The 15,192-nt window shown below is 39.1% G+C and overlaps 2 protein-coding genes and 1 non-coding gene across 6 annotated transcripts; 1 reads left to right on the top strand and 2 right to left on the bottom strand.

Annotated features, from left to right (window-relative positions):
* The first annotated feature begins 255 nt into the window (after positions 1–255).
* Positions 256–15,026, top strand: LOC127790824 (putative receptor protein kinase ZmPK1). Of its 4 annotated transcripts, XM_052320524.1 has the most exons (4): positions 256–858; positions 11,085–11,301; positions 11,397–11,439; positions 12,546–15,026. In XM_052320524.1, exon 4 carries the CDS (start codon positions 12,728–12,730, stop codon positions 14,885–14,887), a length of 2,160 nt encoding a protein of 719 aa, XP_052176484.1. In that variant the 5' UTR covers positions 256–858; positions 11,085–11,301; positions 11,397–11,439; positions 12,546–12,727; the 3' UTR covers positions 14,888–15,026. The 4 variants fall into 4 exon arrangements, 3 of the variants coding, with proteins under 3 accessions (XP_052176484.1, XP_052176482.1, XP_052176483.1); XM_052320523.1 differs by lacking the exon at positions 256–858 and having other exon boundaries at positions 5,685–11,301; XR_008020829.1 differs by lacking the exons at positions 11,085–11,301; positions 11,397–11,439; positions 12,546–15,026 and adding an exon at positions 1,315–1,578.
* Positions 1,107–1,180, bottom strand: TRNAV-CAC (transfer RNA valine (anticodon CAC)). The gene has a single exon. It is a non-coding gene; the product is annotated as a tRNA-Val (tRNA).
* On the bottom strand, positions 2,475–4,699 carry LOC127790825 (uncharacterized). The gene is made up of 2 exons (XM_052320525.1): positions 2,736–4,699; positions 2,475–2,634 (listed from the first exon to the last, which is right to left on the bottom strand). The coding sequence occupies exons 1-2, from the start codon at positions 4,510–4,512 to the stop codon at positions 2,480–2,482; spliced, it is 1,932 nt and encodes a 643-aa protein (XP_052176485.1). The 5' UTR covers positions 4,513–4,699; the 3' UTR covers positions 2,475–2,479.
* Positions 15,027–15,192: the final 166 nt, after the last annotated feature.

Here is a 15,192-nt window from a genome sequence, read left to right as displayed (position 1 = left end):
ATATTTTTATCTTAATTTTTATGTTCTTTGTATGACTTTCCAAAATTTTTATTATTTTAATTATAACCATAATCTGTATTTTTCGAGTCAATTAATCTTTATATTTCAAATTTTTTTTACCATAACAATTCAAACTTTTTATTATTAAAATTATACTTTGTACCTATAATTTTTTATTCAATTTAACTCTTCAAGCACAAGCTGTTGGTTTATGGTTCCTTGGACAAAATCCTGTTCTCTGACTCATCCAAGACCTTGAGTTGGGACCAGAGATATAATATTGCTCTTGGGACAGCTAAAGGCTCATCCTATATACATGAGGGATGTCTGGATTTGGTACTCCATTGTGATGTAAAACCTGAAAACATACTACTAGATGATGATCTTGAACCCAATTAGGTGACAGATTTTGGTTTGTCAAAGCTTTTCAAAGATAGCCTTGATTCTAGGTTTTCTAGAATCCGTGGCACTAGAGGGTATTTAGCACCCGAATGGATGATGAACTTGAACATTAACGCAAAGGCAGATGTCTACAGCTATGGAATTGTGTTGCTGGAACTATTGAGTGGAAAGAGAGCATCAATTGCATGCAGCTTGAGGAGAATTGAGTATAACCATTTGGTGCAATGGGTAACCGAAAAGATTGAGCAGGGAAGACTGGCAGAAGTTATTGACCCAAGGCTGGATCGTGAATACAATGATGGAAAACTAGAAGATGGGCAAGAGTTGCCTTGTTATGCGTGGGGGGAGATCGCGATTAAGGCCACCTATGAGTAAAGGCGTGGAACTTCCAAGTAGATACGAGGAATCCAGTGGAGACAAGCACACACATGGGTATCCGATTGCAATTTGCAAGGGGTTAGTTTCTTTATCCTGTGTTTTTTCCCAATATTTAATGTGGATTGTGGTTATTGTGTTCATAATTAAGGAGCTTCTTTACCATCAGTGCCTGTCTATACTAATGGGTGCATACCCACCAAGCAAGCTAAAAAATAAATGGATATACGTTTGGTTGATGACTCTGTCATACAGTTTTGATATATACCAGTATGGTTGGTTGGTGCAATTTTGGTACTGCCAATATATAATAAAAAAATAAGGAAATTTGTCTGAGCCCGGGTTCGAACCGGGGACCTCTAGTGTGTGAGACTAGCGTGATAACCAACTACACCACCCAGACACCTTGCTCAACATGACCCTCTTTGTTACAACATTTTATGCAAAAGAGAGCAATTACTGTAGGCCCGTTCAAGACAAAAGCCAGAGGTAATATTTGATTTTGATTTTATTTTTTGGTATTGTACTTCTATGAAGCTTCAAATCATTGCGTTTGGCGGAGGGGCTGGAGGGTCTTTTCGGAAACCCTCAGTGCTACCCAAAATGACAGCGTTTTTGGGCCTCTGAGTGGATGGCCGAAATGGCAACCAGCTGTGCCGTTTTGCTTGGCGTACTTCCTTGTCGTCTTATCTGCTGCTTGCCCGATCGTTGATGTTCTATTGTGCCTTTATTCATCCCGATTGCCACCGTTGGAGCCTCCTTTATATCCTCTACAGTGGCCTCGAGATCAGCAGCGCGCACAGCCTCCGATTACCTTCCTCTTGTTTGGTTTGATCTGATTATTCTCTGTAATTCATTTCTCTCTCTGTATAGTTTATGTATGTTTTCTCTCCAGGGTTTGGCCTCTGACCTTTAGTTATGTGGTTATGGGGCCGATTTAAAGGTGAGCAGTGTTCTAAAAGGCGCTAGGGGCTAGTCGGGCGCCCGACTGGGGCCTAACGCCTAGGCGGGGCCTAGGCGGCGACTTGGAAAATAGTGTTTTTTTTTTAAATTTTTTGATGCAATTTGATATCAAGTAAACCAAAGTTGGAATAATAAGTGAAATAATGAATTTAAACATTAAAAAACTTTAAAAACAAACTGTTGTAGATTAGAACTGAGGTCAAGATGACAAAAACAACAATAATACAACATAAACATTAAAACATATATGAAGAATCTAAGTAATATCTAGTTATCTTAGTGGATTTCTTCTTCTTCCTCTCCATATTCTTCTAGCACACGATCTTCATCAGACTCAAAATCAAATTCATGATGCTTTTGTTCATCTTCTTCTTCTGATTGAAAATCATCTTCATGAAGTTCTCTCATCCTAGAACTTCTTTGAGATTGAAGCATGTCGTCTGCTCCAGAAGCTTCACCAACCATTTCCCAAGTGAGCCCCATACCAGGCTCAATTTCTTCATCATCTTCTCCATCAACGATCCATCTTTGTGCATTACTAGCATCACTAGCAAGTAGCACATCAACATTCCTCTCCTTCTCCCTTTTTTGCTTGTTCATCAGTTTTGCATTAAATTGGACAAAGACTAGATTGTTTAATCGATTAACATCTAGTCTATTTCTTTTCTTCGTATGTATCTACATGAAGAAAATGAAAGCAATATCAATAATTCAATATAAATGATAGATAACTAATTGATTAAAATATTGAAAACACTTTAAAATATGCACTAACCCCTTCAAAAGTACTCCAATTTCTTTCACAACCTGATGAACTACTAGTTAACGAGAGGATCCTTCTCGCCATTCGTTGCAAGTTTGGTGTTTGATTTCCATAAGTCATCCACCATTTAACTACATAGGTTAAACAAATTTGAAATTTATACACTAAACTAATATACGATAGAAACTAAAAAAAAAAAAAGTCCTAAGGATTAAAGGAAGGAATTTTATACCTGGGTTATAATTATCATCATTTGTTGCACACCCTTGAATTGCCCATGACTTTCCAAAAACTCCTTTGCAAGTATATTTTGGCAACTCAACATTTAAAATATGCCCTTGCATGCGATCATCACCATAAAAAAACATCTCCACAGCATTAAAAAACCCATCCATCAGTTCATTATCAAATTGCATATCCATATCTTTGAACAAATAATATGGATTCAAAAGGTAAGCCGCAAAATGCAATGGACTATCTAGCCTATCTTTCACTCTTGCATCAATAATTTCCATAATAGGCAAATAGTTCTTTTCAAGATTGTTTAGGGCCTCCTTAATATCCTTTTTTGCCTGATTAATCTCTCCATATAAAAAGCCCATAGAAGGCTTCTTATCTGCATCAACAATTCGAAGCACCTTCACCAAATATGCAAAAACCTTAAGACATATAGTCACACCATTCCAGAAAGCAATGCTTAACACAGTTGCATAGGCTGCTTTCCCTTTAACAGTCTTTGACCACTTGCACTCCTCCCACTCAGAGCTAGTAAACATTGCCCTCAATTGGCTATTTTTCTCCATTAAACTTTGTAGAGTAAGGAAAGAAGAAGCAAATCTAGTGACACCCGGTCTCACTATATCCCTCTTCTTTGTAAATGACCTCATTAAGGATAAGGTCTTATGATGTGCATAAATAAAGATTGTCAAACTCTTGGCTTGATCAATGACTTTTTTGTACCTTGGCAGTTTTCCAATGCTTTCAAGTATTAAATTGATGGTGTGAGTAGCACATGATGTCCAAAAGATATTGGGTCTCTTCACCTTCAATAACTTTGCCGCTCCCATATTGTTGGCAGCATTGTCAGTTACCACTTGGACAACATTTTGTGGCCCAACTTGCTCAATGCATTTGTCCACATACTCAAAAATGAGTTCACTTGTATGTGCCTCCTCTGAAGATTCTTTAGAAGAAAGGAAAGCAGTACCTGCATTAGAATTAACACATAAGTTCATGATGCTCCTTTTTCTATCACTCCAAGCATCTGTCATAATAGAGCACCCATTTCTTGCCCACTCTTCTTCATGCTTCTTTAACAAACCTTTCATCCTGTCAACTTCCCCCTTTAGCAACGTTTCCCTCAACTGGTATTGACTAGGAGGATTGAAGCCTAGCCCAAATTGACCAACTGCCTCAACAAACAACTTGAAACTGTCATTATCAATGGCATTGAAAGGAATATCGTGCTCATAGACCCACCTAGCACAATATTCACGGACTGTTTGTGTCCTCTCTTTAAAGAGTGCTTCATTGATATTTTGTTGTCTTTGTGTCATTTTTACACTTGAACCAGCTTCAGGGTTGATGGAGCTTGCAAATTTATCCATAGGGCCAAGTGTGCGGGGTGGGTTATTACTCCCTAATTCTTGCAATTTATCATCGCCATTCCCTTCCCCCTTTTCAGAAATATTGACTGTTGATCTCATCAGATCTTCTTCCTTTTTCTTATTCTTCTTTTTATTCCTTGCCTCCTCAATTGCATTCTTGCATTTGGCTCTATCATCTGGAGAAGCTTTTGGACATGCAGACACATTTCCAGAAATGTGGCCAATGTGTTCTTTAACTCGGTAAACACCGCCAGACATCACCTTACTGCATAACTTGCATTTGACTTTGTCCATATTCTTGGGATCAATTAGCATCCCATACTCCCACCCCACATCATTTGACTTCCTTTTAAGAATTGAGACGGTAGCGGACGATGCTTCCGTACTCCCCGTTCCAGACATCACTTAAACTGAACAAAATCAAATCTGAAAATCATGTGGAAGTCAAAATCAAATTTGAAAATCATGTGGAAGACAAAATTTGAAAATCAAATCTGAAAATCATTGCTAACAGCCTAACACAAATCTGAAAATCAAAGCTAACAACCTAACACAAGAACTTAACATTGCTAATAGCCTAACACAAATCTGAAACTGAAAATCAAAATCATGTGGAAGATAAAATCTAAAAATCAAATCTGAAAATCGCTAACAGCCTAACACAAATCTGAAAATCAAAGCTAACAGCCTAACACATGAACTTAACATTGCTAATGCTAACAGCCTAACAGATTCCAAGTAGAATCATAATTAGGATGATCTTTCCAATGGACTAAGAACTTTCAAACCTCTCCATCCCTGGTAAAATAATCAGCAAATAGCATTAATTTTATCTTTGTGCACTGAATTTACTGGTAAAGGTAATGCAATGTAAGTTTGGGTAATGAAGTCTAGTTTGTGTTAAGGAGGTTCAATAAGAATCAATGAAAGGATCATTAGGTGACTTATCAAGGAAAAGAAAAAAAGAGAGAGAGGCTAACACAAATCTGAAAATCAAAATCATGTGGAAGACAAAATCTAAACATTGCTAGTGAAAGACATGGTTAATAAATCTGAAAATCATAGATGATGGTTAATAAATAGTTTTAAATACATAGTACATACTGTTAGTGATGCTTGAAGGCGGTGGATTGAGAGAGAAAGGGGCTCGGCGGTGGCAGAACACAGAGAAGAGGCGGTCGGCGACGAGGGACGCGGTCGGCGGCCGGTGAGAGAGGCGGTGCGGTGGCCGGTGAGAGAGGCGACCAGAGAGGTTGCTCAGTGAGAGAGGTGGTGTGGTGAGAGAGGCGGCCAGACAGGTTGTCGTTCCAGCGAGCAGCGACGGTGGGTCCGGCGACGGCAAGGAGGGCGACGCACCAAGATGAGACAACGAGAGACGAGAGAGAGAGGAGGGGGGGAAATCTGAAAACAAAATGAAATGTAAACCCTAAAAACGATCTACGCACTTAGCTGAAGAAAAGTGTGGGGGGCGGAGGCCTAGGCAGTGGCCGCCTAGGGCTGCGACTGGCGGCTAGGCGGCTGCCTAGGCGCACCTAGAACCGCCTAGTCGGGGGGCCGCCTAAATGGGCCACCTCCCCCAAAAGCGCCGCTGCTGGCGGCCGCCCAGCCCGAGTTTTAGAACACTGAAGGTGAGAATCGTTTTGTACAGTGAGGGTTGAGAGTGAATCTATGTATACTGAGGTTGTAATTGTTTTTGTTCTGATAGTGGAGTGAGCTCTTTTTGCCGGAGCTCTACGTGGATGTAGCCCTCATTAACGGGTAAACCACAGTAAATCTTTTGGTGTTTTGTGTTTGATTTATTTTGATTATTGCGTGCTTACAGTATTGAATATTCTGTATTTGTTGCTTTGAGTGTTTGGTCGAGGCTTATCTTTGCATAACAGTGGTATCAGAGCCATTTCTCTGGTATTCGCCGTTAGGGTTTTCGGAGCCTGTGCTATTTCATCTGCCGAGTCATATTTTTCTTTTACTTGTGTTGGTCTAAGGCTCTAGGGTTTGCTGTGTGAGTCTCTGTCGGCATCTAGGATTTTAGGGTTCCTTCGTGCAAAGCGAAGATGACATCAACCCGATATGATATCGGTACATTTGACGGGAAAAATGATTTCGGTAGTTGGAAAAAGAAGATGAGAGTCCTGCTCTCTCATCACAAAGTGCTTATTGCACTTGAGCCTGACGACAGAAAGTGGTCAGCAGATCAGTTGGCTAGAACTGATGAGGTAAGAGAAGAAGCTTTTAATCTTATTTTCTTACACCTTGGTGATAGTGTTATTCGTAAAGTTGATGGCATAAATTCTCCTATTGAACTGTGGAACAAATTGGAATCATTATATTCTGTATTGTCTGCTCCTAATTTAGTTTATTTAAAGGGAATGTTATTCAACTTTAAAATGAATGTTTCTAAATCTATGGATGAAAATATAGATGAATTCACCAAGCTTGCTTTATTATTAAGAGAAACAGATCAAGCCCTGGGTGATACCAGTGAGGCTATGATTCTTTTAAACTCATTGCCAGAAGAATATAATGTAGTCAAGTATGCTCTTCAATATACTGGAATTGTACCTAGTCTAGATTTAGTCATATCTGGAATTAAAGCTAGGGAACTTGAATTGAATACATCCAAGAAGCCTACTAATAACTTGTTTGTGAAAGGCAAATTAGAAAAGAAAAACAACTTGGGTAATGGAGATCAATCTAGGGGTTTTGGGAATAGGGGTAAAAACAAAGAAAAGAAGGGCAAACAAAAACCTAAATGGAAATGCTATCATTGTGGGAAAGAGGGACATATTAAAAAATATTGTTATGACCTTTTACGAAAACAGAAACAAAGAGGTAATGCAACCATAGCTGCAAGTAATTCAAACACTTTAGCTGAAGTTCTGACTGTGTCTGATGAAACTGTAACTAATGAATGGATTATGGACTTTGGGTGTTCTTTCCACATGTGTCCTAATATTGCATAGTTTCAAAACTTTAGTGACAAAGAATCTGGCACTGTTTATATGGGCAATGATCAATCATGTAGTATAAAAGGAATAGGAGACATAACCCTTAAAATGCATGATAACAAAGTCAAAATGCTCACTAAGGTCAGATATGTGTCTGGTCTAAAACGAAATTTAATTTCTCTTGGTACTCTGGATGAATTAGGCTATTCTTATACTGCTGAAAATGGTTTCATGCATGTGTTTAAAAATAATAACCTAATCCTAACTGGTACCAAAAGGCATGGCTTATACGTGTTAGATGGTTGTTCTTTTTACGTTGTTTCTTCTGCATGTACTGTTAAAATTGATAAGACAGATCTCTGGCATTTGAGACTTGGTCACATGAGCCAGAAAGGTCTGCAGGCACTGTCTTCTCAAGGTTATCTTGATTCAGTGTCTGCAGAGTCCCTAAACTTTTGTGAGCTTTGTACTCTTGGCAAGCAACACAGACTGAGTTTCCATAGAGGAACTCACCTAGCGAAGGTATGCCTAGAGTACTTGCATGCAGACCTATGGGGTCCCTCTCAAACACCAACTCTTGGTGGCAACAAGTATTTCTTATCCATTGTTGATGACTTTACTAGAAAAGTGTGGGTATTCCCTCTTAGGACTAAAGACCAAACATTAGAAAAATTTAAGGTATGGAAGGCCTTAGGCGAAAATCAGACAGATAAGAGGGTTAAATTTTTAAGAACAGACAATGGGTTAGAATTCTGTAATAGAGATTTTGATGAATTCTGTAATTCACAAGGTATCACTAGACATAAGACTGTTAGGAACACACCCCAATAAAATGGGGTAGCTGAAAGGATGAATAGGACTCTCCTAGAAAATGTCAGGTTTCTAATGTTTATAGCTGGCATGCCTAAAACCCTTTGGGGAGAAGCCCTGTCCACTGCTGCCTACCTGATTAACAAGAGCCCTTCAATTGTTTTAAATTTCATATGCCCTAAAAAAAATGGCTAAGCAGAAAATTGAATTTGAATCATTTAAAGGTCTTTGGGTGTCAAGCATATGTTCATCAATCAATAGGAAAGCTAGACCCTCGGTCCTCAAAGTGTGTCTTTGTAGGATATCAAGAAGGAACTAAAGGCTATAGGTTATGGGACAAGAGCTCTGGAGGAGTTAAAATAATCATAAGCAGGGATATTATATTTAATGAAAATGTTTTCCCTTGCAAACTAGAGAATATAGAAACAGAATCTAAACCTAGCATCACAGAAGACTTTGTGATAGGATCTAATACCCACTTTCAGGTGGAGCAGCCATCAGGAATGCCTAAAGTGCCAGCTACCTCAACCCCTGTCATTCGCAACCCTAGTAGTGACTCATCCTTTGATCATGAAAGTGATCAGGAGGAACTAACTGAAGTCCCTGAGGCTGAGGTGGAGCATCATGACTCCCCTCAACAAAACCTAAGGGACTATCAGTTGGCTTAAGATAGGAGTAGGAGATCAGTCAAACCCCCTGCTAGGTATGCCTATTCAGACCTTGTTTATTGTGCCTTGGTGGTAGGCATGGAATTGAGAGGCAGTGAGCCTACCTCTTATGAGGAGGCTGTTAGCTCTCAAGATAGCTCTAAGTGGCAATGTGCTATGGATGAAGAAATGGCATCCTTGATAACCAACAACACTTGGGAATTGGTCCCAAGACCTTGACTGCACTCTCACCCTGCAATTAAAACACAATAAAAACAAATCATAATAAAACTTTTATATTTTTTTTATTTTAGTGAGAGGTTTATACTCGCCAGTGTACGAGTGCAGTTGTAGTGTAAATGGCTATTCAAAATCAAAGAAGGTATGTTACCCTCTGATCCTCTTAGATTTAAAGCTAGATTAGTTGCTAAAGGTTTTACACAAAGGGAAGACATTGATTATACTGAAATATTTTCACTTGTTGTTAAGTTTAAAACCCTTCGTTTGATACTTGCAATAGTAGTTCAATATGATCTAAAATTAGAACAGCTTGATGTTAAAACTGCCTTCTTACATTGAGACTTAGAAGAGATCATCTATATGGAACAGTCAGTTGGTTATGTTAACAAAAAACATCCAGATTTTGTTTGTTTGTTGAAAAAGTCACTGTATGGTCTAAAACAATCCCCACGTCAATGGTATAAAAAATTCGATAATTTTGTAATTGGGATTGGTTTTGTGAGGAGTGAATATGATAATTGTCTTTACTACATTCTCTCTGATATCCTTGTATATTTGCTGCTGTATGTTGATGACATTTTATTGATTAGCAAATCTAAGTCTAAGATTAATGAACTAAAATCAATGTTGAACACAAACTTTGATATGAAAGATTTAGGATCTGCTAGGAAAGTTTTAGGGATGGTAATTGAGAGAGACAGAAGTAAAAATTGTCTGAAGATTCACCAACATGATTATTTATTAAAGGCTGTACAGAAATTTGGAATGTCAAATTGCAAACTAGTAAATACACCTTTAAGAGGTCACTTTATTTTGTCTAAAGCCCAATGTCCAACATCAGATTTTGAAAGGTTAAACATGGAATCCATTCCTTATGCCAATGTAATTGGAACCATCATGTATTCCATGATCAGTACCAGGCCAGATCTTGCTTTTTCAATCTTTTTACTTAGTAGATATATGTCTAACCCTGGGAAGCATCTTTGGGAAGCCCTAAAGTTTTTACTGAGGTATATTAACGGCTCTTTAAATGTTGGTTTGAATTACATGAAAAGAACTGATACTCTTGATTTGGTAGGGTTTGTAGACTCTGATTTTGCAGGTGATCGAGACTCAAGGAAGTCTACTACAGGTTATTACTTTACCCTAAGTGGTAATTGTATAAGTTGGAAGTCTCAATTACAGCCCCTGGTGGCTCTGTCTTCTACTGAGGCTGAGTATGTTGCTGTAACTGACACTTTCAAGGAAGCCATCTGGCTTCAAGGTATCCTTACAGAAATCCAGATGTTACAAGGTAAGATGATAGTCTTTTCTAATAGCCAAAGTGCTATACATTTATGTAAGAATCCCGTTTACCATGAAAGGACAAAACATGTAGATGTAAAATACCATTATGTAAGGGACCAAGTGGCCAAGAGAAAGGTAATTATCCAAAAGGTCCCTACAGAAAATAACCCAGCTGATATGGGTACAAAAATTGTGACTACAGCTAAGTTCAGACACTATCTGAGCTTGCTGCATGTCACGGTTGGTTGAAGGAACAACCAACAAGAGCTATGAAGGCAAAGGTTGTAGCATGCTCCATTGTTGTGGACTTTTCCCTAAAATGTTAAAGCTTCAAGGTGGAGATTGTTGTACTTTTATGAAGCTTCAAATCATTGTGTTTGGCGGAGGGGTTGGAGGGTCTTTTCGGAAACCCTCAGAGCTACCCAAAACGGCAGTGTTTTTGGGCCTCTGAGTGGATGGCCGAAATGGCAACCAGCTGTGCCGTTTTGCTTGGCGTACTTCCTTGTCGTCTTGCCTGCTGCTTGCCCGATCGTTGATGTTCTACTATGCCTTTATTCATCCTGATTGCCACCGTTGGAGCCTCCTTTATATCCTCTACAGTGGCCTCGAGATCAGCAGCGCGCACAGCCTCCGATTACCTTCCTCTTGTTTGGTTTGATCTGATTATTCTCTGTAATTCCTTTCTCTCTCTGTATAGTTTATGTATGTTTTCTCTCTAGGGTTTGGCCTCTAACCTTTAGTTATGTGGTTATGGGGCCGATTTAAAGGTGAGAATCGTTTTGTACAGTGAGGGTTGAGAGTGAATCTATGTATACTGAGGTTGTAATCGTTTTTGTTTTGATAGTGGAGTGAGCTCTCTTTGCCGGATCTCAACGTGGATGTGCCCTCATTAACGGGTGAACCACGGTAAATCTTTTGGTGTTTTGTGTTTGATTTATTTTGATTATTGCGTGCTTACAGTATTGAATATTCTGTATTTGTTGCTTTGAGTGTTTGGTCGAGGCTTATCTTTGCATAACATTTGGGTTTAAATCATGTCTAGAAATGAGAAGATTACATTTTTGCAAATAAGAAGTTACTGCAGAAGAGAGTAATTACTGTTGCGTTGGTTGCTTATCTGGTGAGGGTGGTTTGTGAGCGAATGTCGTGCGTTATAATCTATCTAGTGCATGTTCGAAGGGTAGTGGTGACTGGTTTCTGTGAAAAGAGAAAAAGAAGAGGAAGTTGCCAGTCTTCTTCTTTTGCCATTTTGGAAGAAGGTATGCTTTTTTTTGGCTGTGAAAAGGAATTTCTTTCTTCTTGTTTGAGCATTCAATTTCAGTTCTTCTGAGTGAATGAATGGTCATTACTTCAGGGGGTGTGTGAAAGTGGCCAGGCAGAGGCAGGCACCTAACCAGGTTTCAGCTTTCAAAGTTCTCTGATTTATCATTTTGATTTCATTAGTTTAACGAAATTTTGGTGCATATTGCTTCCTTACAACTTAGTGAGAATTCAATTGTTGCCTTGTTGGTGATGTGGATTGTGGACAAGACTGGTGGAATGGCTCCACCAGATGCACACTATGATCTCAATCAGAAGTTTATTTACAACAACAAAAGCACAATATGATTATAATCAGAAGTTTATTTACAACAAAACAAAAGCACAATATGATTATAATCAGAAGTTTATTTACAACAAAACAAAAGCAATGTGACATGTTATTAAAGAGTTGATTCACAACAAAACAAAAGCAAAAACAGATGTTAATTGGTTTTATTCTGGTGACATGTTATTAAAGACAAAAGCAATGTGAACTTGGCCAAATAGATTCTTTTATGAAATTCACGGAAAACACTTCCTAGGTTCTTGAAACTGTGCATTTTAAGAAATTTTCTGAGAAATTTGAAAGTAGATTTAATTAGATTTGGAAGAAGAAACAGACTTTGGAAGTTTAAGCCCCCGTCCCCGTTGACTTCCTGTGCATTGCAACTATATAATATATATAGATATATATTGGTCAGCAAGATACACTAAGGCCACTTGTAATACTTTATTTGCTGTGTTAATGAATCAATTTAATCATGATGTCAAGGATAGTAGAAATACTGGTAAGCTCAAATTTATGATTATTAATTCAAGACCAATTAATTAATTAGGTCATGAATCCTTGGATTGTGGAAGATTGTTCCCAGTTTCCACTAAAACCATCCAACAGTAATACAATTATACAAAGTCTTAGCCGCCCCTAATGACCTGACGATGTAAAGTGATCTGGGAAAACAGTTAATATAGATGTCTTCTTCTTCTTGTTGCAATCAACTTGAAGCAGCTGCAAGGTCTTGAACTAGGATATTGTCAACAAAAGCAAGTCGTAGATACTGACACATCATCTTTAAGATAGCAAGTCCACTATCTCATATTCCTTATCAACTTTCTGGTTCATTTTTCTTAGTGTGAATCTTTTGTTGAGCCCCCATGGATATCTTCAACCTGTTTGTTGTTCTGTTATATGCACTTGCAGAGGCAAGGACAGAGGTTAGGGGATTGACAAGCTTAAGATCCGGAAGGTCCTTGTCTGTGAAGAAAGAGAGTGACTTCTTGATTTCTCCAAATGGGACATTCTCAAGTGGCTTTCGTGAAGTGGGTAGAAATGCTTATTGCTATTCAATCTGGTACACCAATTCTGTCAAAACAATTGTCTGGATGGCCAACAGAGACAGGCCAGTTAATGGAGAACGGTCTAAGCTAGTGCTCCACAGAAATGGCAACATGGTCTTGGCTGATGTTGATGGTTCAATTGTGTGGTCAACCAACACATTCTCTGAAGCACATGTTGAAGCTCGGCTTCTTGAAACTGGAAACTTTGTATTGATCAACCAAGGAGACAACATCATCTGGGAGAGTTTTAATTTCCCTACAGACACTCTCCTTCCAGGCCAACCACTTGTTAGGAACACAACCTTGGTATCTATGAGGGGTGAAGGTACATACTTATCTGGATACTACAACTTGAAATTCAATGATAATAATGTGTTAGCCCTTGCCTATAACGGTCCTCTAGTTTCAAGCATGTATTGGCCAACTGGAGCTCAAACTGTATTTTACTTTGGCAGAATACCATACAATAGCTCCAGAATAGCATTTCTAGATTATTTAGGAATGTTCAGATCAAGTGACAATTGGACGTTCAATGCATCTGATTATGGTGCTGGTCCAAAAAGGCGTTTAACATTAGATTATGATGGGGTGCTGAGACTCTATAGCCTGGATGAGTCAACCGGGCTTTGGGAAATGTCATGGTTTCCTAGCAGGGTATGTCCCTGCAAGGTTCATGGGTTGTGCGGACCATATGGTATTTGCAACTACAACCCTCTACCTACATGCTCTTGCCCTCATGGGTTCTTCAGGAATGATCCCTCTGATTGGTCCAAAGGATGCTCGCCTCTGTTCAATCTGACTTGTAATCAAACTGAGCTGGACTTCGTCATTGCTCGAAACACAGATTACTTTGGGAATGACATCAGCTACGGCACAGGCATGAGCCTTGAAACATGCAGGAACATCTGCCTGAATGATTGCACATGTCAGGGCTTTGGATATTCACTGGACGGAAAAGGACTGTGCTATCTGAAAGGGAATCTCCTAAACGGATATCACTTGCTGTTTGTTGCTAGGATAACGTACATAAAAATTCCAAGAAGGATAGTAATCTCTCGGACCGAACAAGGGCAAGTCAAAGCGGATATGCTGAACTGCTCAGCTGCTAAAGTTGTGCTCTTTGGTGGTGCTGCTGGTGGAGAAGATACGAAAGGAAATAGATGCACGAAATACCTAATTGCATTTGTGGGTTCTATTGGTACTATTGAAATTATGTTCATTGGTTTTGTGTGGTGGTTTGTCTTGAGGAAGCATGTTCGTGAGGAGCTGGTAAATATGAGCTACATCGTTCTAGCAGTGGGTTTCAAACGTTTCACTTTTGCTGAATTAAAAAGGGCAACTCAGAACTTCAAGCAAGAGATAGGGAAAGGTGGCTTTGGGACTGTATACAGAGGAATTCTGAATAATGAGAGAGTCATAGCTGTGAAGAGATTGGAAGGCATTTTGCAAGGAGATGCTGGGTTCTGGGCAGAGGTGAGCATCATAGGAAAGCTCAATCATAGGAATTTGGTGAAAATATGGGGCTTCTGTTCTGAAGGGAAGCACAAGCTATTGGTTTATGATTATATGGAGAATGGTTCCTTGGACAAAATCTTGTTCTCTGACTCCTCCAAGTCCTTGAGTTGGGACCAGAGATATAATATTGCTCTTGGGACAGCTAAAGGCTTATCCTATATACATGAGGAATGTCTGGAATGGGTACTCCATTGTGACATAAAACCTGAAAACATACTACTAGATGATGATCTTGAACCCAAGGTGACTGATTTTGGTTTGTCAAAGCTTTTCAAAGATAACCTTGATTCTAGGTTTTCTAGAATCCGTGGCACTAGAGGGTATTTAGCACCCGAATGGATGATGAACCTAAACATTAACGCAAAAGCAGATGTCTACAGCTATGGAATTGTATTGCTGGAACTATTGAGTGGAAAGAGAGCATCTCGGTTCCAGTTGCATGCAGTCGAGGAGAATGAGTACAACCATTTGGTGCAATGGGTAACGGAAAAGATTGAGCAGGGACGACTACAAGAAGTTGTTGACCCAAGACTGGATCATAATTACGAAGATGTAGAACTAGAAAGATTGGTAAGAATTGCCCTGCTGTGCGTGAGGGAAGATCCTGCTTCAAGGCCCCCTATGAGTAAAGTTGTGGAGCTTCTAACAGGAAATAACAAGTCCAGCATAGGCAAGGACACGGATGATTAGATTGTAAGGGTTAGATCTTCAAACTGCTTTCCCAGTTTTATGTATCTACAATGACACTGTTAGATATACTCAATGTGGATTGTGGTTGTTGTCATGAACAAAGAATTTGTATTGTGTTCATAATTAAGGAGCTACGATACTACCTTTGTCTGCCTATCTGATGTGTCCATGGCCACTGATCAAGCTTAAGAAAATAGGTATGCCCTTGTCGGTTTGAATACGTTTTTAAGGAAGAAGAAAGTAGGCAGAATTGAGGCAAAAACATGACTTTCATTCATCAAGAACAACTGTATACATACATGGTC

The sequence above is a fragment of the Diospyros lotus genome, chromosome 14 (assembly GCF_014633365.1).
Source record: "Diospyros lotus cultivar Yz01 chromosome 14, ASM1463336v1, whole genome shotgun sequence".
Taxonomy (NCBI): domain Eukaryota; kingdom Viridiplantae; phylum Streptophyta; class Magnoliopsida; order Ericales; family Ebenaceae; genus Diospyros; species Diospyros lotus.
This window is presented reverse-complemented; position numbering and strand designations above follow the sequence as displayed.